The 25,120-nt window shown below is 39.1% G+C and overlaps 1 protein-coding gene across 1 annotated transcript in view; it reads left to right on the forward strand.

Moving 5' to 3' along the window:
• TTLL8 (tubulin tyrosine ligase like 8) overlaps nt 1-25,120 on the forward strand; it is a 759,264-nt gene that overhangs the window by 221,365 nt on the left and 512,779 nt on the right. The window contains exon 12 of the mRNA XM_086930808.1: nt 23,661-23,786. Coding sequence (XP_086786934.1) covers nt 23,661-23,786 — 126 coding nt within the window. The remainder of the gene's footprint in view (nt 1-23,660; nt 23,787-25,120) is intronic.

The raw sequence follows: 25,120 nt of genomic DNA on the forward strand, positions 1-25,120 counted from the left end.
ATATTAAACTCCCTCCTGTTTATGTTTATCTGTTGTGCATGCCTACCCCAATGTGTGTAGGAAAAGTGAACGGCATTGGTTGTAACACAAAAACAAAGCAGGAAAAGTATTATAATGTTGTTTTTAAAGGTTAATTGTAAAGCTTTACTCATAGAGGCTGGAAGTAAGAGTGCTAAGGGTGCTGCAGCACACGCAAAATAACCATTGCTGGAGTTCAGAAGGTGAATGAGCAATAAAGATGCCTTTACATTTTGTTTTTATCTGGTAACATTTGCTGTACTTCTAAGATAGAGGTCTTTAGGGGTCAGTGGCGGGAGCTCCTGACGGGCAGTGAAGTGGGGTGGGGGAGGGGCAGGGTTGGGGATAGTAAACTATGGTTTACGGCCGATTACAGGTAAGTAAACATAAAAAGAAATAAAAAGAATGTTGTTGCACGCACTGCATTGGGAAAGCACAAATGACATGCTTTTTTATAATTCTGAAGTGTGATGGAAACAAAGATTTTAATAGGATCAAAATCATTCAAGGCATACTCATTTCCTGAAACCGATTACCACACATTATCATTTGTGCATTTTTTGTCTTTAAAAAACTACATGTCAGAGTTCATTTAGAGGCCATTTCAATGGAAAATGTGCTGTCTATAAATGATACTGCGCTACAATGCAATAGTAATATATTTACAACTGTGCTCTCCAAAAACCCTACCAACTACAAAATACACCCTAGTACTGTCCTGCTGAATATATTTGCTACGCATGTTTTTTGTGAGAGGCTTGGAATTTTCACAATTCCTGTGCCTTCAGTGACATTGAGAGCAGCACCGCTCTACAATTTGTTCCAGCACCACTGACTCTACTGTCCACTTTAAATGCGAAACCTATGCACATTAAACAGTCACTGCAATCAAGACAATCAAAAATGAAACCAACTGGCTAAACTAGTCATACTTTATTCAGTTAGTTGGGATCTGCTGTGTTTTTATGGTGGCTGTAGTGACTGCTCTATTTTCGAGCGCTGTTAACAACTTCAAGGCAACATCTGCTGGAAATGGTCCTGATGAGTGTAGGGAGGGGAACAAAACAGGCAGAGCAAGAACATATATGCATTTAAAGAAAAAAAAGAAAGTAGGTCCCTGAATGCAAGCAATTTCAGCAGTGGAAGGATAGCAGTCATTCATTCAGAACACTGTGAAACAAAAATGCTCATGTGTGGACATTTACAAAAATTTGGAGGAAAGCGATCACATCAAGAGTAGACCATGAAGAATGACAACAGAGATATCCAGTCTTGAGCAAGGTGCTGACCCAAAACCCTCTCGCTGTATAGTAAAACCAATTATTCGAGTCAACAGGCAGCTAAAACTGTGTGTACCAGAGACCTGTTTATGAGAGTGTTAATACCACTCAAAAGCCACACACTGTTCCAAAAATACAAAGTGAAAACATTTCGGGCCAGATGTAGGTTGCAAATTGCCAGGGACCACTACCAGCCCTTAAAAAAATAAATGAAACTTTTCATTTTTTTCTTTTGTAAATGCATCCTGTTTTCCTTTAAGGAAAACAGGCTGCATTAAAAAAACCTGCTTTGTTTAAAAGCAGTCCTAGACATGGTGGTCTGTTGAGCCAAGCAGGCCACCATATCTGGGAGTGCCCATGATTTCCAATGGGGTTGCAAATGGAGAGTCTCATGAATATTAATGAGCCACTTGCAATTCCCTATTGGGAATGGCAGGCCCTCCCAGGTATGGTGGCCTGCTGGGCTCAACAGAAGGAAATGGGATGCATTTAAAAAAGAAAAAAATGAAAAGTTATCGTTTCATTTTTTTAAGGGCAGGTAGTGGTCCCTGGGACCATTGCCCACCCTTAAAAAACTATTTGCCCCTGCATTTGCAATGGGGAAGTGTTCTACTGGGGACCCTTTTTCTTTTGCGAGTGCATTACCACTCTCTTGAAGACGGTGGTAATTTGCAAGAGTTTTGAAACCGCAATTACGGTTGCAAAACATTCATACATGGGCTTGCGCTCGCTAATAGCGAGTCTCAAAACTTTTTTAGCGAGTCACAAATATATTGTAACTCGCTAAATATGCTTTGTACATGGCCCATGCTGTTTTTGCATGCGCAAACGGGCTCGCATACCTGTTTGCGCATGCAAAAACAGTCGTACATCTGGCCCTACATTACTACAATCAAGAAACTAATGTATGTTTCATACCTTAACTGACAAAGTTGATGTAGTTTAAAAGTTATCGTTTCATTTTTTTAAGGGCAGGTAGTGGTCCCTGGGACCATTGCCTGCCCTTAAAAAATATTTGCCCCTGCATTTGCAAAGGGGAAGTGTTCCACTGGGGACCCTTTTTCTTTTGCGAGTGCATTACCACTCTCTTGAAGACGGTGGTAATTTGCAACAGTTTTGAAACCGCAATTACGGTTGAAAAACATTCATACATGGGCTTGCGCTCGCTAATAGCGAGTCTCAAAACTTTTTTAGCGAGTCACAAATATATTGTGACTCGCTAAATATGCTTTGTACATGGCCCATGCTGTTTTTGCATGCGCAAACGGGCTCGCATACCTGTTTGCGCATGCAAAAACAGTCGTACATCTGCCCCTACATTACTACAATCAAGAAACTAATGTATGTTTCATACCTTAACTGACAAAGTTGATGTATTCTCCATTCCACTCTCTGCTGTTGTACATGGATACATTACTGATTTATCAGATAGGTCCATGATCAAGAAACAAGCTGTGGGGGCCAACATATCATTCAGATGCTTACAGTCTTTGACACTTTTCAGATTTCAAGATAAATTAGTGAAAAACTAGGCTCTACCTTTTATGCATAGCAGCTGATCGGGGCTATTGCTCCCAGTGGTGCAGCCGGTGCAATGCACCAGAGTCGAGAGATTGGAGGGGGCAATTGCAACAGCACCTTCATCCCTGAGCGGTCCCCTAAATAACCATGCTCGAGAGATTTCTTTAAATTTTGTTTTTATTTTGCCTCATTTGCAAAGTGTGAGGGTATTGTAAAGTGAATTATGTGAAAATCTTGCTGGTGTGCGAGGAAAGGCTTCAAGAGTCCATTTTCTTTTAATATACAACAAAATTACGTTGCCCATATATGAACTATACAAATATCCGAAAGTAAATGAACTTTCATAACAAATCACAACAATTTACTTGGAGATGCACAAATGACAAATATTCTCTGAAACCTGATTTCAACACATTCTCGTTTGTGCGCTATCTATAGTTTTATAAGTAAAATTGTATGCCTGTGCACATTTCAATGCAAAATGTGCTGTCTGTAAATGACAGTCAATCAATCACTCAATCAATCAATCAATGGATCAAGGGTTGGTAAAGCGCAACTACTCACCCGTGAGGGTCTCAAGGTGCTGGGGGGAGGTGGGGAGCAGAACCTTCTAAGAGCCTGGTCTTGAGGTCCTTCCTGAAATGGGTTAGCATGGGAGATAGTCTGAGGTGGAGGATTAGGGTGTTCCATGTCTTGGCAGCGAGGAAGGAGAAGGACTTTCCTCAGGATCTGGTTTTGCAGATCCTTTGGATGGTGGCCAGGGCGCGTAGGGCGGAGCGGAGGTGTCTTTTTGGTGCGTGGAAGGAGAGGCGGCTGTTCAGGTATGCTGATACAGTGATTGTGGAGGGCCTTGTAAGCGTGAGTCAGGAGTTTGAAAGTTATTCTTCTGTCTGCCGGGAGCCAGTGGAGTTCGGGAGGTGTTGAGTGATGTGGCTGTACCGGGGGAGGTCAAGGACCAGTCTGGTTGTGGCGTTCTGGACATTCCGGAGCTTGGGGAGGTTTTTCTGGGTAAGGCTGGCATAGAGTGACTTACCTTAGTCAAGTCTGCTTCTGATGAGTGTGTATGTGATGGTCTTTCTGGATTCTGTGGGATTCATCTGAGGGTCTTTCTCAGCAGGTGGAGGGTATTGAAACAGGCTGAGGATACTGTGTTGATCTGGTGGTCCACAGTGAGCTAGGGGTCTAGTATGATGCAGAGGTTTTGTTCCTGGTCCACCGGGGTAGGGAGCTGTTCTTCATCCAGGTGGCAATGACTTTTATCCCTTCTTGGAATTTGTTCCTGGTGACATTGAGCTCATTGGTGAGGGGAGGATCAGTTGTGTGTCGTCAGTGTAGGAGGCAATGTTGAGTCCATGGTTCCGGACGATGGTTGTGAGGGGGGTCATGTAGAGGTTGAAGAGGGTGGGGCTGAGAGCGGAGCCCTGGTGCACTTCGCAGTTGTCTCTGTTGGTTCCGAGTAGTATGGTAAAAGTCTGACCCATTGTGTTCTTCCTGTGAGGAAGGGTCGGATGTAGTTGAGGGTCTTGTTGTGGATGCCGGCTTCGTGGAGTCTAGTGGTTAGGGTGTGGTGGGAGATGCTGTTGAATGCTGCCGAAAGGTCCATGAGAATGAGGGCCGTGGTTGAGGTGGTAGCAGATGTTGTTGGTGGCCAGGAGGGCGGTCTTGGTGCTGTGATTGTTATGGAAACTGGATTGGGAGATGTCAAGGATGTTGTCTGTGTAGATGAAGTCGGCTAGTTGGTTGTTGACTGCTTTTCCAATGACTTTGTCTGGGAAGGGGAGGAGGGGGAGGTCTGTCGGGTCCGCGGAAGATGAGAGCTTCACTCGGAGAAAAAAACGTATAAGACTGGGACTTTTCCTCAGTAAGAGAGACATTGTACGACACTGGAGAGCATGTAAACCTCCATTAATGGGTGGATGGAGAGCTATTGTGGGCAGGAGCTCCCCACATGAGGTGCAAATCTATGAAGCTAAAGGGTGTCCCTAAAAACATAGCTGAATATAGGGTGCATGGGCTCAATATAGAAGTATTACTTTATTTCAGAAATGTGTAATATGCTAAAACATCTAGATTGGATTGCTGCTTTCGGATGCTCTTCTGCATTACATATATATAATAATGTTGGATCACTGACATAATATAGAATGACAAAATATAGACTTACCAAAATATAGTCACCAAAATATAGAATGCCAAAATATCGAATTCCTATCTACAAACAGGTAAATACAAAAATATCGAATCCAAAATATAGTCTGTAAAAAATATAGTCAGTCAAAATATTGAATTTTTTTAAATGTCTTAAAAGTAATTTAAAATTAATGAAATAATAAATATAATTAACTAAAACATACTTAACAATACTCAAATAACCTTAAAATTAAGATATAATTAATTTAAGTTATTAATAAAAAATGTACAATATTTTACCGTAGGATAGCAGGAGGGTAACATTTAATATTACCACTCCAGTGAGTGCAACAGTAGGAAAAGCGTTGGATAGCGTAGGGTTAAAAAAATACTATTCCCACTCCAGTGAGTGCAACAGTAGGGAAAGCATTGGATAATTTAAGGGTAAAAATTACTATTCCCACTCCAGAGAGTGCAACAGTAGGGAAAGCGTTGGATAGCGGGAGGGTAAAAAATACTATTCCCACTCCAGTGAGTGCAACAGTAGGGAAAGCGTTGGATAGCATAGGGGTAAAAATTACTGTTCCCACTCCAGAGAGTGCAACAGTAGGGAAAGCGTTGGATAGCATAAGGTAAAAAATTACTATTCCCACTCCAGAGAGTGCAACAGTAGGGAAAGCGTTGGATAGCGGGAGGGTAAAAATTACTATTTCCACTCCAGAGAGTACAACAGTAGGGAAAGCATTGGATAGCGTAGGGGTAAAAATTACTATTCCCACTCCAGAGAGTGCAACAGTAGGGAAAGCGTTGAATAGCATAGGGGTAAAAAATACTATTCCCACTCCAGAGAGTGCAACAGTAGGGAATGCTTTGGATAGCGGGAGTGTGAAAATTACTATTCCCACTCCAGATAGTGCAACAGTAGGGAAAGCTTTGGATAGCGTAGGGGTAAAAATTACTATTCCCACTCCAGAGAGTGCAACAGTAGGGAAAGCGTTGGATAGCGTAGGGGTAAAAAATACTATTCCCACTCCAGAGAGTGCAACAGTAGGGAACGCGTTGGATAGCGGGAGGGTGAACATTACTATTCCCACTCCAGTGAGTTTAACAGTAGGAAAAGTAATGATTTAATACATTATAAAAATTAATTAAATATCAATACCAATAAAACATTAATTGAAATTAATAACCAATTTAATATTATGTAATAATTAATTAGAAATACAACGACATATTAGTTATTAAAAATTAATAACCTATTCATAATTATTCAACAACGAATTAATTTTAAATAACAAAAACTAATTAATAATAAAAATTAATACCAATTAAAAATTAACAGTAAATTAATTATCAATACACAAAAAGTATTTTTAATATGTAATTAATTACAATTACATTACTTCCCACCCTATTCCCCTATAAACCCACATCCCACTACAGAAAATACATTAATACAATTATCATAATTATCAAATATTTAATTAATACAAAATAATTACCAATTAATAAAAATGAATTGCCAATTAATAGAAATTAATTACCAATTAAAAATGAATTAACAATAAATTTAAAATCAATACAAATAAATAAAAAAATATTTACTTTATTACAATTAAATTACTTCCCACCCTATTCCCCTATAAACCCACAACCCGATACAGAAAATAAATTTAGAAAATTAACATAATTAACAATTAATCAATTAATACAAATTAATTGGCAATTAATAAAAATTAATTACCAATTACAAAATAACAATAAATTAAAAATGAATACCAATAAATAAATACAAATATTTAATTAATTACAATTAAATTACTTCCCACCCTATTCCTCTATAAACCCACAACCCGCTGCAGAATTAAATTACGCAAAAATTAAATAACATAAAATTCATTACTTAAAATACATTAAACATACATTTCAAAAATTAATATACACTTTTCACACATATACTAACATACAAAACACTTTAAAAAAAATTATATTATTAAAAAATCGATATATTTAATGCCTATATTGTATATTTCGATATTTTGACTTCTATATTTTGAAAATCGATATTACTTACCTTAAATTCGATACTTTTAACCACTATATTGTGTCCATTCGATATTTTGTCCATTCTATATTTTTACTTCGATATTATGTCCATTCTATATTTTGGAATAGATATTATGACTGTTTACCAATAAGGTTGTATTGAATGTGCTAATTGTGATGATATGAGAGTTGTCTAAATTCAATGCTTATAATCAACAGAAATCACTCAGTTATATTGTTGTTCACAATGGTGTCTTGGTTTTGTGTTTGTTACATGCCTAATTAAAAGAATTATTAGAAACAAATTGCCTATGCAATAGACTATCATTGGTTAGATTAATTGAGCTACAATGCTAGACTACAAAAATCAAAAAGTCAATGCCCCTGATGTGCTGGGAGTTTTCTCCCAGTGTGTGTGCGACGTTGATAGGTATTCCCCTATTAAGGATAGCTATACTATGTATGGCAGTCTACGGCAGAAGAAACGATGCCTGCGGCCTTGGATTCAGAAGGCATGCCCTAAATAAGGCAAATGGTCTTGTTTTTGCAAGAGTAGACTTGGTGGTGGGTCTCTGCCTTTGGTCTCTAAATTCCTTGTGTCTAAATGAGTCAGGGAATCTAATTTGTAGATGGAATATCTGCATATTTTGAGAATTTAATATTTTTAGCATTTTCTGTACTCCCTAAAATGATTCTAACTTCAGGACTTTTTAAAAGTACCATTTTTAGAATAGTAACTTAAAATCTTAGTTTACCATGAAAAAGTATTTTACACTACAATTCAAATTATTGGAAGAGGTATCTCTCTATGTGCTCCCAATCGAATGGTATCACTACTTAAGTTCAAAAAGGGAACCTAGTGTTAATATCGAATCAGTAGCCATGCTACAGTGAATAACGAGTTTAGGGATTTTTGACTGTCAGGACATGTAAAACTTAAGAACACATCCAACTTCTTAAACACTGTGTACCCTGACTCTTGAGCTGTTAGGACTTAACTTTGGCATAATTTATAAGTATTATAAAATGATGATTTAGATTTGCTAAAATGTTTATTTTGCCAAGTGGAAATGGCAGTTTAAAACTGCATTACAGACGGCAGTGGCAAGTCTGAGACATGTTTACAGTGCTACTTTAGAAGGTGGCATAATGAGTGCTGCAACCCACATGTATTGTTTAATTTGACGGGCCCTGTGTACATTTAGCACTGATACTAGGGATTTTTAAATGCATTTAATGTACCAATCAGCTGTATATGCAATTTTACCATGTTTAGAAAAGAGAGCACAAGCACGTTACCACTAGTTAGAAGGGGTAAAGTGTGCAGTGTCATAAGAGGCAATAAAAACGTGTAAAGCAAAGGAAGGTGAAACCTGGGTTGACCCTGAAGAGAGAGCTAGGTCCAACAGCATGATTACCATTGGTGCCAAATATACATGCATACATTATAATCATATCATAGACTGGCTGTTATATGAAACTTAAGAATACAAAGTACTTAAAATACTCTCAGTGGAAAACCCTATCTCCCATTTGGGACATTGTGGACTTCAGGTCAACCTCGTTGTAGGATATGTAGATAGATGGGACCTGCTAATTGGCTTCTAATTGAATATTGTCCGCCCTAAGAGTGAAAAGTGCCTACATTGCCTTATTTTACATTCTGGTAAGTCAGCCATGTTGTGCTCAAGCAGTAGACTCAAATGCCCAGTGTTTGAATTTCAGATGAAAGTTGTCAGAAGATGTTTTTCCTACTTTCCTCTAGAAAAACATGTAAAATACTGTATGTTAGACATGGCCCTTTTTGCAGGTTTATCTCCAAACTTTTGCCTTTTGCCACCTATTTTTCTGACCCTGTTTTTGTTGGTTATAGGACTCTTGGCACCTTACCACTACTGATAAATTGTGATTATGATGCATTATCCATGATTGGCATATTTGATTTACAGGTAAGTCCCTAGTAAAGTGTGTTGAGTGTGCCAGGGCCAGCCTGCAAATCAAACGTTACTAGTTGGCTTGCAGCACTGGTTGTGCCACCCACATAAGTAGCTTTGTAAATGTGTCTCAGACCTGATTTAGCAGTGTCTGCGTGCACAATTTTTAACTGCCATATTAACCTTGCAAATGCACCCAATTGCCAGGCCCTAACCTTCCCTTTTCTTACATGTAAGGCTCTCCTTAGGCAGGCACTAGGTACCCCCATGGGCAGGGTGCAATATATGTTAAAGGTAGGACATATACTAGAGTGTGTAACTTGTCCTGATAGTGAAATACTGTATATTTCGTTTTTTACTAATGATGGGCTGTCTGTCCCATAGGCTAACATGGGTGCTGTCTTGTAACATCTTACAAGTGTAACTTTCCATTAGGATACAATAGAGAAATGGAGTACAGGCTCTCTGATCTTGGAATTAAATAACACACATTTTAGTAAAGGTGTTTTTTAAATTGTGCATTTGAAAATGCCATTTTTAGAAAGTAGGCATTTTCTTGGTTTATCATTCTGTGTGCCTCTGCCTGTTTGTGTATTCACCCTCTGGTTTTGGTGTGACAGGAGCTGGTGATGTGCATTCAGTTTAGATAGTCACAAGGGGCATTGAGGTGTGTCATGCCTTGCCTGGGTGACTCATTGCTAGACTGAATAGACCTTGTATGCATTTAGAGTGGCGGGATGAGTTTTCACTAGCACCTTTATAGGCTGTGTCTCCTTTCCACAATGTTGTGTGCACAACCAGGGAGGACAGAACTTTTTGGACTGAGCTCAGAGACTCTGAAGCAAAGAGAACAATGGGAAAGTGGGGTATACATCTGAGACCTTAATCCCCAGGACTTTAGATCACTTATGGAAACAAGAGGACCCTGCCAAGATGAAGAGCTGAAGAGTTCTGTGAGCAGCACTGCCTTCTCTGTATTGGGGGCCATTGGCTTGCAGTTGCTTCTTCTATCTATGGCAGAGGAAAATGATTGACTATTTTTGCCCTGCTGTGGTATCCTGCTTGAGAAGGCCTCCAAAGACTTATGTGTGACTGCATCCTTTTGGAAGTCTAAGGGAGATAAAAGACTTCACAAGATTCTTGCTGGATCCTGAAGTAAACCTGCCAAAAAGGAGAGCTAAAGAGCTTTGCGAGGAGCGCTGCCACTGCTGTGTGAGGGGTGGGTTGGCCTGCATTTGCTGCTCCCGCAGGGGAAGGACTGACTGTTCTTCACCTTTGTTCTAACGTAAAAGCGTGGGAGGAGTGCTTTATTTTGCAGCCCAGTGTGTGGATAGTGCTGTTTAAGGGTCCCTGTGTGTGTTTAGCACAGCGCATGTGAGAGCTGCACTCGCCCATGTGTGTTGAGCAGAGGGAGGGGAAAGCTCATAGGTGGAAGAAGTGCTCTCCCTGGCAGCTGGTGTGTGGGTCCGTGCTCCAGGTGATGACAGGACAACAAAAGTAACCCCGGCCAGAGTTTCGCATTGGTGAGCAATGCCGATGCTACCAAGGGGGGGGGAGTCCAACTGCTGGGTAAGGCAGGAGAGAAGAGCGCAGCCCCAAGGGCACAACATGTTCAGTTCTCTGCGGCTCTGGGAGGCTTTGTCCTCACTTCACAGCGGTCAGCAAGGCCCCAGAGGGTTCCTAACCTGCTGCAACCTTGCCTGCAGTAGTTCCAAATGGCCACCTTGATTCCACAGCTGCTGCATGTGATTGTGGGCAGCTGCACATTGCTCAGCTTATGTACGGGAGACCAAGTGAGTTCTTCCCACTTGTGTTTACGGTGTGGGTGTGCCAACATCCCGTTCTGGGGCATTTATATGACAGTGTCGCCCTGTGGCTCCACCGCATGGGTGTAGGCAGTGACCTTGGCTGACCCTAGCGCCAGAAAGCCCGATTGGGGCCTCCTGCTTGATTCTGCAGTGTGTATCCCCCAAGGTATATACCAAGGGGAGCCAAGTGGCCGCACTTGTCACTGCCTTTCCTGTCCTGATGGGCCATATTTAACACGCACATGAGTACATGAGTTCTTTCTAAGCACATGGAAAATGTATTTAATCCCCCTTAAAGGCACACATGAGTTCTGGTGCCCTATGGGTCCATGTGGGATTACCATATAAAGTGTTGTAGGAGCTCAGGGTTCACGGTTCATGGTGATATTTGGGCATTCATGTACAGTGAAAATAGGTGATTTATGTGAGACCTAACTGCAAAAAACAACTGTTAAAGAAGGGTCTAGGGGACTATATTTATAGACCTATCAAGTTCATACCCCTCATGAACTGTACTCATACAAAAACTTGAAGGTCTTAAAGGTTGAGAAACAGAAAAACAGAAAAAGGCCACCAGGAAACTTACACACCACTATCACGACTATCAGTGTAGGACCATCAGTTGTGAAAGAAGTCCTATCAGCCCACCCATATGGCAGAATATCGTCATTTAGGACATTGTCAGCAGGTTCTTATATGGCCAAGCCCAATGGTCTTTGCTTGATGCCAATAGATCCTTATGCTGAAAAGAGATGGATCCTCACTGAGAATGGTACTGATAGGGTGCAGTGCTCATAAAGAAAATTGACGGTGATTAAAAGGACGGTCAGGGTAGAAAAATATGTTTAATGGTATCTCCCGGACGTCAGGTAAAAGAAGGTGTGATGACAGTGTGAAAATATCACTGTACAGTAAGCATATGAAATCTAGGCCAACATGTTTCTGCCATAGTGGTATCTATTTACCGGCATTCTTCAGGGCCAAGCTGGAAAGTAAGCTACTGCAACTACCACCATTATTCATGTGAGAAAAATGATCAAAAAAACCTATAATCTGGTTTACAAGAAATGGAATATGTGTGGCTCAGTGAACCACCCTACCGTATCTTGGTAAATAACCATATAACGTGTAATCCTCTCCTGTAAACATCAAGAAAAGGGAACATTTTGTGACAACACAGAAACAACAAAGTATGTGTCAGTGTATGAACAAAGTTAGTGGCATTCTGTTTCTCTATAGGCCATTTATCACTATAATGACCAAACTATAGAACTGTGCTTAGTATAACGTCACATCCAGATAATCTGTCTATTAAAAATTATAAATTATGAATCTGAGATGTACTTACCCAGCTTTATGTGGGAAGTAAGCCTCACCTCACCCGGCAACGGCTCGGATAAAAGAGGCCCCGCTCTATTAACATATGGAGAAGGACAATGTCATGTTATGATAGCTGTCACTCAACCCAATATGTATTAAATTTCAAAAAGAAACTAATAAAACTTGGTTGTTCAGGACAAGCCCATAAGGTCAATCAAAACACGATGTGCTGTACTGAGAGGGCTCCATTCAACTAAGGATGTTGTAGTTACCCCCTATGTTTACTTTTTTCATCATGTCACTCTGAAATTAAGGGGTTTCAGAAACTCAGAAATAGGGAACGTTCTAAGCATTTAGGGGGTCTAAATGTCAATGACCCCCAAGTTTAAAAGAATATTACCAACTTGGGGATTTTCAGACTAAACAGAGTTGTTTATGGCGAGCTTAATCCCAGCTAAATAGAAGAAACTGGGGCAGTCCTGGGCTGAGGATCTAAAATCACGTACCCAGTATCAAACGCTCCTTACCTGTCCGTCGGTACCTCCAGGAGTGTGTCAGAGCCAAAGGGGAGGTACCGAAAGACGGAAGAAGGTGCGTTTATATAGCCACACCAATTGGATAATTACTGGCCGTGTCTGAACTAATAGAGAACACCTGTGTACTCAGATGCGAATGTATACAGTAAGCATGCGCGAAAATGTAGTCTCTCTTTCGCGCATGCGGGGAGACACAGTCTATAATTCGTGCATGCGCGGTGATGTCATTTAGCTCCGAATGGAGCTTGGTGTTCATTGCGCATGACTGCTGCACTTTATTCGTTGATATTGTGATAAATGTTGTTTTACCTTGCAATGAGAAAATAATGAATATCATTTTAGGACCTGCATAGTGGGCACAGTGAAGATGTTTATATGATGTGCACAACTTATAAGTATTTACTTATTTGCACTATTTGTACTGTGAAAAGTAATTGTTATTTATGTGATTGTGGTTTATGCGTTTATATACAATATATTGTGATATTTCTATATATACCCTGGCGTGGAGTCACTTTTGTGGTGTATTTATTGTGTCACTGGTGTATGTGTTTGTTGCTCAAATGCTTTATACATTGCCTCTGGTTTAAGCCTGACTGCTCTGCCAAGCTACCAGAGCTACCCTGACTAGAGTGTGGGTTCTGCCTGGCTTAGGTGTATACCCAAGCTAACCAGAAACCCAATGTCTTACTCTGTAGCCTCAGTCCTTTAAGTGGAGTGAAACAGGTGTGGGTGTCACAAACATGGGTGTATCCTAAAATGGCATAACAAGAAATTATTTCCTAAAGGGGTATTGATTAAAATATGTAACCTACAATCCTGTGCTTCACACAGGAAGCACCAAACCTGACCAGTATTTGGGTGCCTCTCTGTGAGTTTTCTGGTATGTCCTCCAAACATTACACAACAGCAAACATACTCCTAAAGCAAGAGCAACTGATTGAATTTGCCCATACTTGTGAACACTGATGATTCTTTCAAATAGATTAGCACGGCGCATGAACACTCATCAATGACAGCCGGCAGTAGTCAGTAGTTTCCACACCACTTCCCTGGTCCAATACCAACTTTGTCACTTTCTTGGACCAAGGTATGGAACCAAAAAACAGAAGAATAAACACAATACTATTTTTTGTGCATACCACAAAATGACAAAACCTTTGAATGTTCATAAAACTTGCTTTACAAAAATGCACAAAAGACAGACACTTTACAAAATGTTTGTTGGGCAATCAAAAACGCAAGTATCTTGTGCCATTTTTCTCCCGACACTTTTTAAACCCTTCTTCCACCTATCTCATATTTCTCCTTACTCTTCATTACTATGCTTTCACGCCGTCATTCAGCATAGACTTCCCTACATCACCTCTCCCTAAGCATGCCTTCTATCGCTCTCACACAGGCACAAACATACACCTACTCTACCGTATCAATTGTAAACACAGTATTTTCTTGTTTTGGCACAGTCAATAATTAAACACCTGTGTATACCTCCCTCATGCTCTTTAAATTGGCACATCCATGATTGCAGCTCTGTGCAGAGGCCACGGTTTGCATGGGTGTGTAGGCTCAACACCTTTTGACCCAGGGGCAGTTAAAGGGAGAAACTCACACCGCCTTTGGCCTCAAATCCAAAGCTCTCATTTGTGCTCTGTCATGAACACCCATATTCAACCTGAGCTCACCTAGATTATACTCAGTTCTCAGTAGGCACTATACAAGAGTTATATGTTGTATGTAAAACTTATAAACAACATCTGGAAAATGCAAATAATCTAAGGACATTTAGGTTGAAATACAATATGTGAAATGGAAACAGTAAATACGTTACTAACATGGATTACCTGACGTGTTACTGGCTATAACGTTAAGGACGTAATTATGGGCCTGGTAGGTTTAATAACTGCGTGATCTGACAGGACCCTTCCTCACTTAAAGCCCAGTGTAACTCCAAGTTTAAAGGGAAGAAAAGTATATGCAATTAAGCTAGCTGTAAAAGCCAGCTGCCGCAGTTCATATATGAAATGTAAGTGTGAAGATATATTTCCTGCTTACACCTGCTTTAAAGTACATTATTTTCTATGCAGCATGTGGCTGAAGAAGAATATCCAAATCAATTGAAACATTACATTTTTATTAGCTACACCAATTTCGTTCATTTTATAACTTGTCATTATTTTGGTTCGAGATGTTTAAATTATGTATTTCCTAATTGTGATATTATTTAAGTTATGTTGCATATTGTAGCACAATTTCCTCTGAGGAACGCCTTACAGCATGTGTTCTGATTCCTGATAGAAAACGTGTTTGCCCGATAGAAATGTAGTTGCGTTTGAGTTGTAGAAGCTCAGGCGACCATGGCCTCACTTGCTAATGGCTTATATATCCAGTCTCATATGTACAGACTCTGAATGTGTTTAGTGCCCAAAAGTATTAGTTATCCAAATATAATAATTCTCTACTAGAAAAAGGCTATTGTCAGGCGTAGTCAGAGCGGCAGACAGGATAGCCTCTAAAGCAACATGAAGAGGTGCCTCTCTACCACATATGTGGACAGAGAGCAAGTACCCCCGCAATCCCACAGTGATAGATAAACATGCAACTTCAGACATGAGGGAACCTGTAGAAATGACAAGCAGAGAGTCAGTATAGAAATATTCATAGCTCTAGTTTCCCATTTTCCCTTTTTTCTTTTTTAAGTTTGAGCTTATTAAGATCAATAAGAAAAAGAACAGCAATACATTGAATAAGTCCTATTTAACATAAAGATTATAGGGGAAAAGGAATATATGAAGGTTATAGCTATCATGCTGGGTGCAAAGTGAAATATACACAATATAAACAATAAAAGGAAGGGGTAGGGGAAAGGGAACAATATACAATTACTTTATATTATTAAGAGTAAAAAAGATGGAACATGATTAAACACCGTAAGCATATTAGTAACAAAAATTAATTAACAGTATAAATATAAAAGAATAAATATCTTCTAATAATCTAAAGAAAAGACAACAGGGTAAAATTAAGGTGGCTTCCCTACATTTTTTGATACAGTAATAACGTCAGCAGCAGAGTAGGCAGCCAAAGATAAATACGTAGATAATGGGAGCCATAAGAGATCCCTCTCAATGACCAAAGATATAGGAGAAACCTAATTGGAGTCTAATCTAAGATAAAAACACACAGAATTCCACCAGGAACTTTATCTGCTTGTTTCCAGTTTGAGGTTATTAAGTGAAAAGAAACCGCTAACAATAGATCTAACAACTTCAAATTCGATGGTGACTGATGCCATTGGGGTGACAGAGTGTCTAAGAATATATTGATTAAAAAAAAGGAACACTAACTCTGAAAATCTTCTTGATTTGAGTCCAAACCAACTGCCAGAACTGGTGAATAGGGGTACTCAAATGACATGTGTTTTAGATTGGGAGCAGAACAGGAACAGGACCAACATGTAGAAAACATATTTGATGAAAAAGATGCTAAAACCTCTGGAGAAAATAACAAATGCTGATGAAGAAAATAAAGGCTCTGTGTGGCGTTTGCAGCTCATGAGGTTTTGTGAAGCTTAAGCCATAACTTATCCATTTACTAGTTGGCCAACATTGTAATAAGCCTTTTTCCCAGGCCAATTCAGTCTTCAATTTGAGTCTGTCTGAGGGCAATTGTAAGGATTTGTATATAGTGGATGCAGAAGGGAAAGTGCCTAAGAATGGAGAAAGTGTAGTGCAGTTTGTGGAAGATTGGAAGTGCTTGGTAGTGCATGAAGATATTGGTTGAGGTAGGGACGTAAAAGAGCATATTGCGAACTAAAGGTAGCTGGAAATGAAACTTTGGTTTGGAGATCAGTAAATGATAGAGGTTGAGCATCAGCTAGAAGTAGAGATATCTAAATCAAGCCCTTAGATCGCCAAGACTTCCAATATATGGTACGATTCTTTATTCATTTATTTTTATCCACAATGGAGGATGTATAGGGAGCTCAAAGGAGGGCCAATGGGCATCCTGTTTTAGGGAAAATGCAGAAAGATTAGTTTTGAAATCGGGAAACCTAAGACCTCCGTTAGGTTTATCCTTTTTTGAAGAGGACAAAGCTATGCGAGGGGTTTGTCTTTCCAGAGAAATTTTGTTAAGAGAGTATCAATTTTCTTAAAATAGTACCCAGGAATTTCAACAGGAACTATGGAAATAATATATAATATCAGGGGGGTGAGCAACATTTTAATCAAATCAACTTGACCCCACCAACAGAGGAAAAGTGGATGCCAGCGTGCAATAGTATCATTTAATGTTTTGATAATGTGATCAAAATCTAATTGTAATGTCTCAGGGATTGTTGGCGAGAACCATAAGCCCAGATACTTTAGTTTAGACGGTTGCCATGAAAAACCTGTTTGAACAAAAAGATGCGTATGACACAAAACATTTGAAGATAAAATGTCACAGTTATTGATATTAAGCAGATATCCTGATAACTGAGAAAATGTATCAACTTGTTAAAGGAAAGGAGGGAGAGAGGTTACAGGGTTAGAGCAATATAGGAGAATGTCTTCAGCGTAAACGGACATTTTAACCTGATGAGGACCATATTGGAAACCTGGTATACGAGCATCCTGTCTGATTTTAGTTAAAAAAGGTTGCAACGCAATGATCAACAATAGAGGTCATAAAGGACACCCTTGCCATACCCCTCTAAGCAAAGGAAAGTAATCTAAGATTTTCCAATTAATAAAAATTGAGGCTTTGGGACCTGAACATAATAGGGAAATTAAAGCAATCAATTTAGATGGAAAACCAACCCATCTTAATAAATGAAACATAAAATCCAATCCAAGCCTATCAAAAGCTTTTCCTGCGTCCAAAGCAATAGCAGCAATAGGATGATCTAAAGATGAGGCCTTACTGAGGACATTATAAAAGACTCAAGAGTTGTCAGAGGCTAGTCGTCCCTTAACAAAGCCGGATTGCTCAGGGCCTAAAAGATCAGGCAATGCTGTGTCAATGCGTAACGCCAAAATCTTGGCAAAGATCTTATAGTCAGTATTAACTAAGGAGATGGGATGGTAATTATTACATAGGGAAATATCCTTATTATCTTTTGGAATTAAGCAGATCATGACTTCTTGGAAAGTGCCCTGAGATGTACCTTTGATAAAAAGAATTACATAAAAGTAAAAGATTGGGAAGGAGGAGGTTTGTAAAATGGTCATAAAATTTGACAGTAAAACCTTCAGGCCCATGAGCCTTTTCTCACCATAACACTGAGACTACATGAGTGATTTCGCTTTATCACAAAGGGTGCGCTCTTTTAACGTGAAATCGAGGTGGGTCTTCTTACATTAGAGGATTTGGATCTATTGATTCACATTAATTGATGAGTCTTTTTTGATTGTTGAATTCACAATTACTTTATTGATTGAAGATTTCATACTTTTATGCTGTTCAAATGATTTGAGTCATTCATTGTACTCATGAATACTTCATAACGTTACATCATGCCCAATGCATTTCAGGTTTGAACAGAAAAACCCTTCGTCAGGGGCCTGTGAAAATGAAAACGTACAGGACCTTAGCATTCAAAGCAAAAACAATTCACGGAGTTCAAATGATCATAGCGAGCAAAATAATACATTTAACTGGTTCAGTGGAATAACATGAGCAACAGATCAGAAACGATTTAAAAAGGTACAAAAACTCCTTTGCTTGCAGGATAAGAGAGGAGTGACAAGCATCGCTAAAAGAGAGTATGGTGGTATTGTATAGAAAGGACCGAAAAGATACATAGAGAGTCGCATTAGAAAATCCTATTACATAATAAATTGTGATAGGAAAGCGGTAAAAGAAAAGATAGAGAGAGAGGGAGACTTACTTCATGTAACGCAGGGTACTCGTGGCGATCCAAAAGCGGAAGCGGTGGGATAGCTAGTCAGCCTATCATGGGAGTTCTTATTGGGATGTTACCGTGTCACGTGATAGCGGAAAGTGGAGGTAACCTAAGAAGAAACCACCTCGGTTTCACGTTAAAAGAGCGCGCCCTTTGTGATCAAGCGACCACACACTCTACTTATATTGCCAGGCACTGAAAGACACAGTGTTACAAGGACTGCGCCACCAAGAACTTGCTCAAATTTTCACCATAAACTCAAGGAGCGCACGGAGATAACATCATATCTACATGAGTGATTTCCTCTAAGGAATTATGGGTTCCCAATTAGTCAAAATCCATATGATGGGAGGGAGGAGAAGCAATGGAATAGAAATAAGTGGATACATCTAACTGCACTGCTTGTGTTTCTGGAGAATATACATGTTTATAAAAAGAAATTAATTCATTTAAAATATCATTGTCTTTAAAAAGAGGAATCCCAGCGTGACCTTGTAAGGATTCTATTCTAGTTTCGTCCCTTCTTATTTTTAAATAACTAGCCAACAATTTCCCCATTTTATTTTGACCCCAATAATAGGGAGTGCTACTTTTCAGTAAATAAGAGAAAGCAGCATATGTATATAATCTGTTAAAAGGGAGTTTTGCGTTAATAAGATTTTTCAAGGAAGACTCATTATTGGAGTGATAGTAAGTATATTCTAGCTGTTTAATTGTATTAAGTAGTTGAGTAGATTGGACATCTATAGATTTTTTTCTTTCACAAAACAAAATAAAACCTGTTAGCGGCTGCCTTAAAGGAGTCCCAAATCATTGCGAAAGAGGAGTTTGGGGTTGAGTTGATAGCAAAAAATTATGAAGCAAAGGAACTGAATTGGTCGGTAAATTTAGGGTGGAAGAGTAAGGAATTAAGGTCAAGATCAACATGGACTGGAGGGTGATCTGATATTATAATTGATCCTATTTCAGACTGAAGAACATTTACTCAGAAAAATTTAGTCAATACGGGATTGTGAGTGGTGTGGAGTTGAATAAAAACTATACTCTCAGAGGTCTGGGTGACAGAGACGCCAAATATCAATTAACGATTTACGCTGTATTGTGGAAGTAAATTTTGAGTGCATTAAAGTATGAACAAACTTAACTGTCAAGTGCCTGCCTAATATGGGATCATGAATTTGATTGCAATCACCACCAAATATAATGTAATCATCATCATATAAAAGCAGTTTGTCAGAGATTTTTGTCCAGAAAAACTTATCAACAGAGACTTGACCATACATATTAAAATAAGGTGTTTAACAATAACCCTAACTCCGTCAGAGTCAGATTCCTGATGAACAACTGAAACATTCAGTTTTTTATGCCAGAGAATCAGGGCCCAATTTGTGTTTCCTAAAGCTGAAGTAATCACATTGCCTACCCAACATTTCTTCAGCTTGGAAGCCTCAGGCTCAGAAAGATGTGATTCCTAAAGCAATGCAATACCAGCTTTTAATTTAGATAAATGAGATGACACCAGCTGCCTTTTAATAGGGTTACCTAACCCTTTAATATTCCAAGTAGTAACCTGGAATGTAACATGAAAATAATAATAATATGAACACTCAATATGCCTACAGTAATGAGACTGAGATCAGGATACAACAAATATGAAAATGAAAAGAAATAGAACTAGAGTTTTTGTTTGATAAGAAGGAAAAAAGGAGTGGTAAAGTAGATACTAGGTAGGAGAAAATGGAGAAAAGAACCATATAAGGAAATGACAAAAAAGGGGAAATAAAACAAGAAACAAAAAGACAGTACTACTCATACAAATGACGACTGAAGAACATACCTACAAAACACAAAGACAAAAAGGTAGCGGCGACACCAGAAGTCGGGGACAACAGCACTCGAGCTCCACCAAACTTTAGGGCAGCCTTGAATTGAATAAGGACATCAACATATAGAGGAGACCATAAGGGAAACGGGAAGTGAGAAATACACCTGTATTTGAAAAAAGAGAGACAATATGAATATATATTTTTTAAAGACAAGCGTAAAAATCTACTTAAATATTAAACAAGAGTGAAACAAACATTCAGTGAAATATACAGAAAGGAAAGCAGCCAGAAAACAACAAAATATCAATCAAGTAGACTTTGAAGTAGCCATGCCATCTGCTCCATGTTGTTGAAGAACATCCTGTAATACAGCTGGCTCCTCATATGTGGTTGTTATCTCTTTGTAAGTAACCTTAAAAAGTCAAGGGTGAATTAGGTCGTACCTGGCATTTATAGTTCTTAGTTGAGGACTGAAATCACGAATTTGTTTCTGGCGATCTGCAGGGGCCTTAGCTACATCCTGAGAAAAGAACAATCGATGACCCTCTAATTAGATTTGTTTTTTGGATTTGACAGCCAACATGACTTGTAGCAGATCAGTATATTGCAAGAAAAACAAGATAACACCACATGGTTTTGTTGAGACCAAGTCTGTGAGCCCGTTGTATGTTAAGTGGGGCAGTAGAAGACATATCCAGAAACTTAGGCAAAAAAGTTTGAAAATAAACTCTTGGGTATGACCATTTTGTGTTGTCAGGAAGTCCGTAAATGCAGAGGTTATTCCTGTGGTTTTGATTTTCCAAGTCTTCAGTGAGCTTCTTCAGAAGAGTTATTTCTGGCTCCAGAAAAGAAATACGAGAGCATGCAGACTAAAGAGTTTCTGTTTTTTGTTCCACAAAGAGAACGTGTGATTCCAAAGAAGACCATTTGTCATCAGGGTATTGCAATGTCTTATTAGTTTCCTCCATGAATGGCTTTAAAGGCCAAATGTCATCAAGAATCATATCCATGGAAGCTGAATAGGAGTGCCCTGGAGACAAGTGATTTTTGTTGTTGTTAAGAGGATCACAGGGGCATCTTGCTGGAGAGCTGCGATTTTGGAATGGTGCCTGGTAAAGATTCTGATTTGGGAGTAGAGTTGTCCTCCATGTCATTGTAAATAGAATCTGATTCTGAGTTTGTAGTTTGTTTGGAGGAAACTGAAAGCTTTCTCCTTAAGCTCCCAATATAAGAGAAAAGGAGGTTGTGTAGAGCACTACATACATTGCAAAGCAAAAGTAGAACCTTCAATGATGCAAGGCAGTTTCAGTCATGCAATGAGGAGTAGTAACCATTGCTCTGACCAACTGAAGCACATAGGTATATATTAAAAAAATGCAGGGTTGACCTCCCTCTCAAATAGTAAACATGAGGGTTAAAAAAACGGTGTCTGGTATCTATATATTGGATGCCATTGACCTATCAGTTATTCACTGCAGAAAAATACTCAGCAGATACAAGTTACTGAGAAGAAAAGGCTCCTAAGACACAAAGAGTAAGGCTTCTTTTTCACCGGGTCATGTCCAAAAGTACAGAAAAATATGTAGTCACGAGGCTTGATTCATAGTGCTGTTTAAATTGCCAAAAATGTGCGTGGTCTAATTAAGCCGCCCCATAAAGAAAAGGAACGTGCTTGCCATTCAAAATGGTGAGCGCAAACTCATTCATGAGGAGAAATACCCCGAAACATTATTACCAGAAAAAGCACTGAAGCAGGAGTTATACAAAACTCCAGCGACTCTCCACATAAAATGAGTGAGAAGTGCCGTAAAGTCTCTTCCCTCGACGAGCAATGCAGTGGTTTCCGGCAGCGGAAAGGCACCCTAGTCCGTCAGAGCTCAGCACTGTCCCGCCATCTTGGACCAGCGCTGAAACCACACCCCCTTTTCCCCCTTAGGTTAGGTATCTAGGCTAGTATGTCAGATTCTCTGTTAACTACCAACGGAGTATGTTGCCTTCCCTGGGATTCTATTTCCCTGTGGCAATGTCAATAAGGTAGGGTGGTGCAAGGAGGTAGAACATTTCAATGGATCCCACAATAATGTCCTTGTCCACAGCAAAAACTGGACTACCATAAACATGCAGTTAGCGGAGCCCAAAAGAAGAAAATGGCCCACACATGACTCACCAAACAAAAGGTTCTAGCAAACCAAGCCCAATGGTTTTGCACAACTCGTTATAGCCACTGCCAGTACCACTATCCACGCAGTCATCCGTTATACCGTTTAGGAGAGCGTTCTGCAGAATCAGGCAAGCCTGGACTTGAGTGGAGGGTGGGGAATTGGAGGGACAAGGCGGATAAATGCATGAGTCCAGCATCCTAACAGTTATGCACAGCATATAAACCTAGAATTGCTGTATCATGCAAAGCCATTTTTAAAAGCAAGTAACATTTTCATTACTTCGAGGTAAAGTACTTCTGTTATTGTTCTTCACAAAATGAAAACTTTCACTACTCTGCACTTGATGTCATAATATGAAATCGCTTTGGTAACTATCAAACATTGTTTCCTTCTATATTACTTGCAACACCACTTGCTCATTAAGATGCTTATGCAAGTTTTAGTTTTGTCAATAAAATAACAGCCTGATCAGAAAATGAATTGTGTACTAGAACAAAAAATGCAGGAAGCCAGGGGAAAATCACTGCTGGGAGCTCTGTCAAAGACAGTGGCGTGACGGAGGACCACCAATTTTATGTTAGAGGAATAGAATTCCCATTGAAGACAATTTAGTTTCTCAGGCCAATAATACAAACCATCTGCTCTCTGTGGATGGAATGGAATTCTTTGGTGTCAATCTCTGAGCACACACCTTACTTGATTGAAGCTTAGACAATTTTCAGACATTGGGTGATGTTGGGAGCAAGAGGAACCAATGGAGATTGAGAACTGAGAGGGAGTTATAGGAAGGAATGAGATGTGATAACAGTGTATAAATATTCATGTGCTAGTAGTAATGTTGATCCTTGTAACAAAATATCAGTGATTTTATCACTTAGCATCCTTGTGGGCCCTTACATTCAGTACTAGCCCTGGTCCTGGTCGAATAAATAATTGGTGGTCCAGATTGTCTCAGTAGTCAGTAGTAAATAATATGACCCAATAGTTTTAGACAACTGAAATTTCAAATTCTCCATTCAAGGTCTTCGATATTAGGAGCATACATACATTCTTGTTTCACAGTACACAACTATTGTTCCAATAAATATATTTATAGTTTCTAAACACAGAATACCTTAATGTACCAGCATGTTACTGCTGACCTGTGAATGCAAAGAGATATTTGAGCTTAATGCTATCATTTTCATTGCAGATGATTTCAGACATACTGCAGTGTTCAGTATTCTCAAATGGGTTGTCCTCCAGAGTAGCAGTAAAGTGACGTTAAAACCAGCAGAGGAAAATGGGACTGAAGACGAAAAGTTATATTGTCCACAAGGTAGGTCACTAGCTGCTTAGTGGTCAAAGCACTCTGGGCTTGGGCTCTAAGACAATGTCAACAAAGAGGAACTGTATGCATGCCTGATATCCTGACATATGCATTTCTTAAGTGACAATAAGATTGATAATTTACAATAGACTAAGGATGACCTTACTCTGGGGTCGAAACATTGACAAATAACATATGTGGACTATGATTTTTTTTAAAGAATTTGATGGATATCAACACTTGTTTTACTGGTGTTCATAAAAAAGTAGAAGGCGCACTCATTATAATCAGACACAGGGGCGTTGAGTCCATGAAGATTGTTTTCTTTATTGAGGTAATCTTTTACCAAGACCGACACACAGGCAACGCGTTTCGTTCCTTGTCGGAACTTTGTCAGGGCTGTAACAATCACAATAAAAACAGACATATTACAAACTACAAAGAAACATACATGATACAATACATGATTTACATGAATAAGAGATCAACAAGGAACGAAAAAGCCCATCTATAAAGACACATAAATGTAGAACAACACTCTATTTACATCTGTACATGAGAAGTAAAACATATGCATACATATAAATATATACATACAAAGACACAACATCCTTTTAAATTGCCAGGGGGTCCCAGATACACATTTGCATGTTGCTCTGGGGACCCAATTCCCCTGTTTTGCTTTTTCAATTTTATTTTCAGTTACTCCTTTCTTCCCTTCTCTCCCTTTCTCTTTTTCTCCTTTCATTTGTCCTTACCTTAAAGTTGGATGGAATTTTGTGTTAGGACCATTAATGTTTTTGCTTAATAGTTTTGGGACCATAGTAATGTATGCATTTTTAATATACTGAGCCATTGTTTGAAAAATAAATGGCAATTTTAAAGGATATTGTTTCTTTGTATGTATATATTTATATGCGCTATCCTGAACTGAAATAAACACTTGCACGAAATGGTCCGTGTCTGCGTCTCCTTACCTGGGGAAAAGCCTGAGTGATTGGAACAAAGACGTGGTATTTTGGATATTTATATGTATGTATATGTTTTACTTCTCATGTACAGATGTAAATAGAATGTTGTTCTACATTTATGTGTCTTTATAGATGGGCCTTTTCGTTCCTTGCTGATCTCTTATTCATGTATAGCATGTATTGTATTATGTATGTTTCTTTGTAGTTTGTAATATGTCTGTTTTTATTGTGATTGTTACAGCCCTGACGAAGTTCCGACAAGGAACAAAACGTGTTGGCTGTGTGTCGGTCTTGATAAAAGATTACCTCAATAAAGAAAACAATCTTCAAAGACTCAACGCCCCTGTGTCTGATTATAATGAGGGCACCTTC

This window comes from Lissotriton vulgaris, chromosome 1_1, assembly GCF_964263255.1.
Source record: "Lissotriton vulgaris chromosome 1_1, aLisVul1.2, whole genome shotgun sequence".
Classification (NCBI taxonomy): Eukaryota; Metazoa; Chordata; class Amphibia; order Caudata; family Salamandridae; genus Lissotriton; species Lissotriton vulgaris.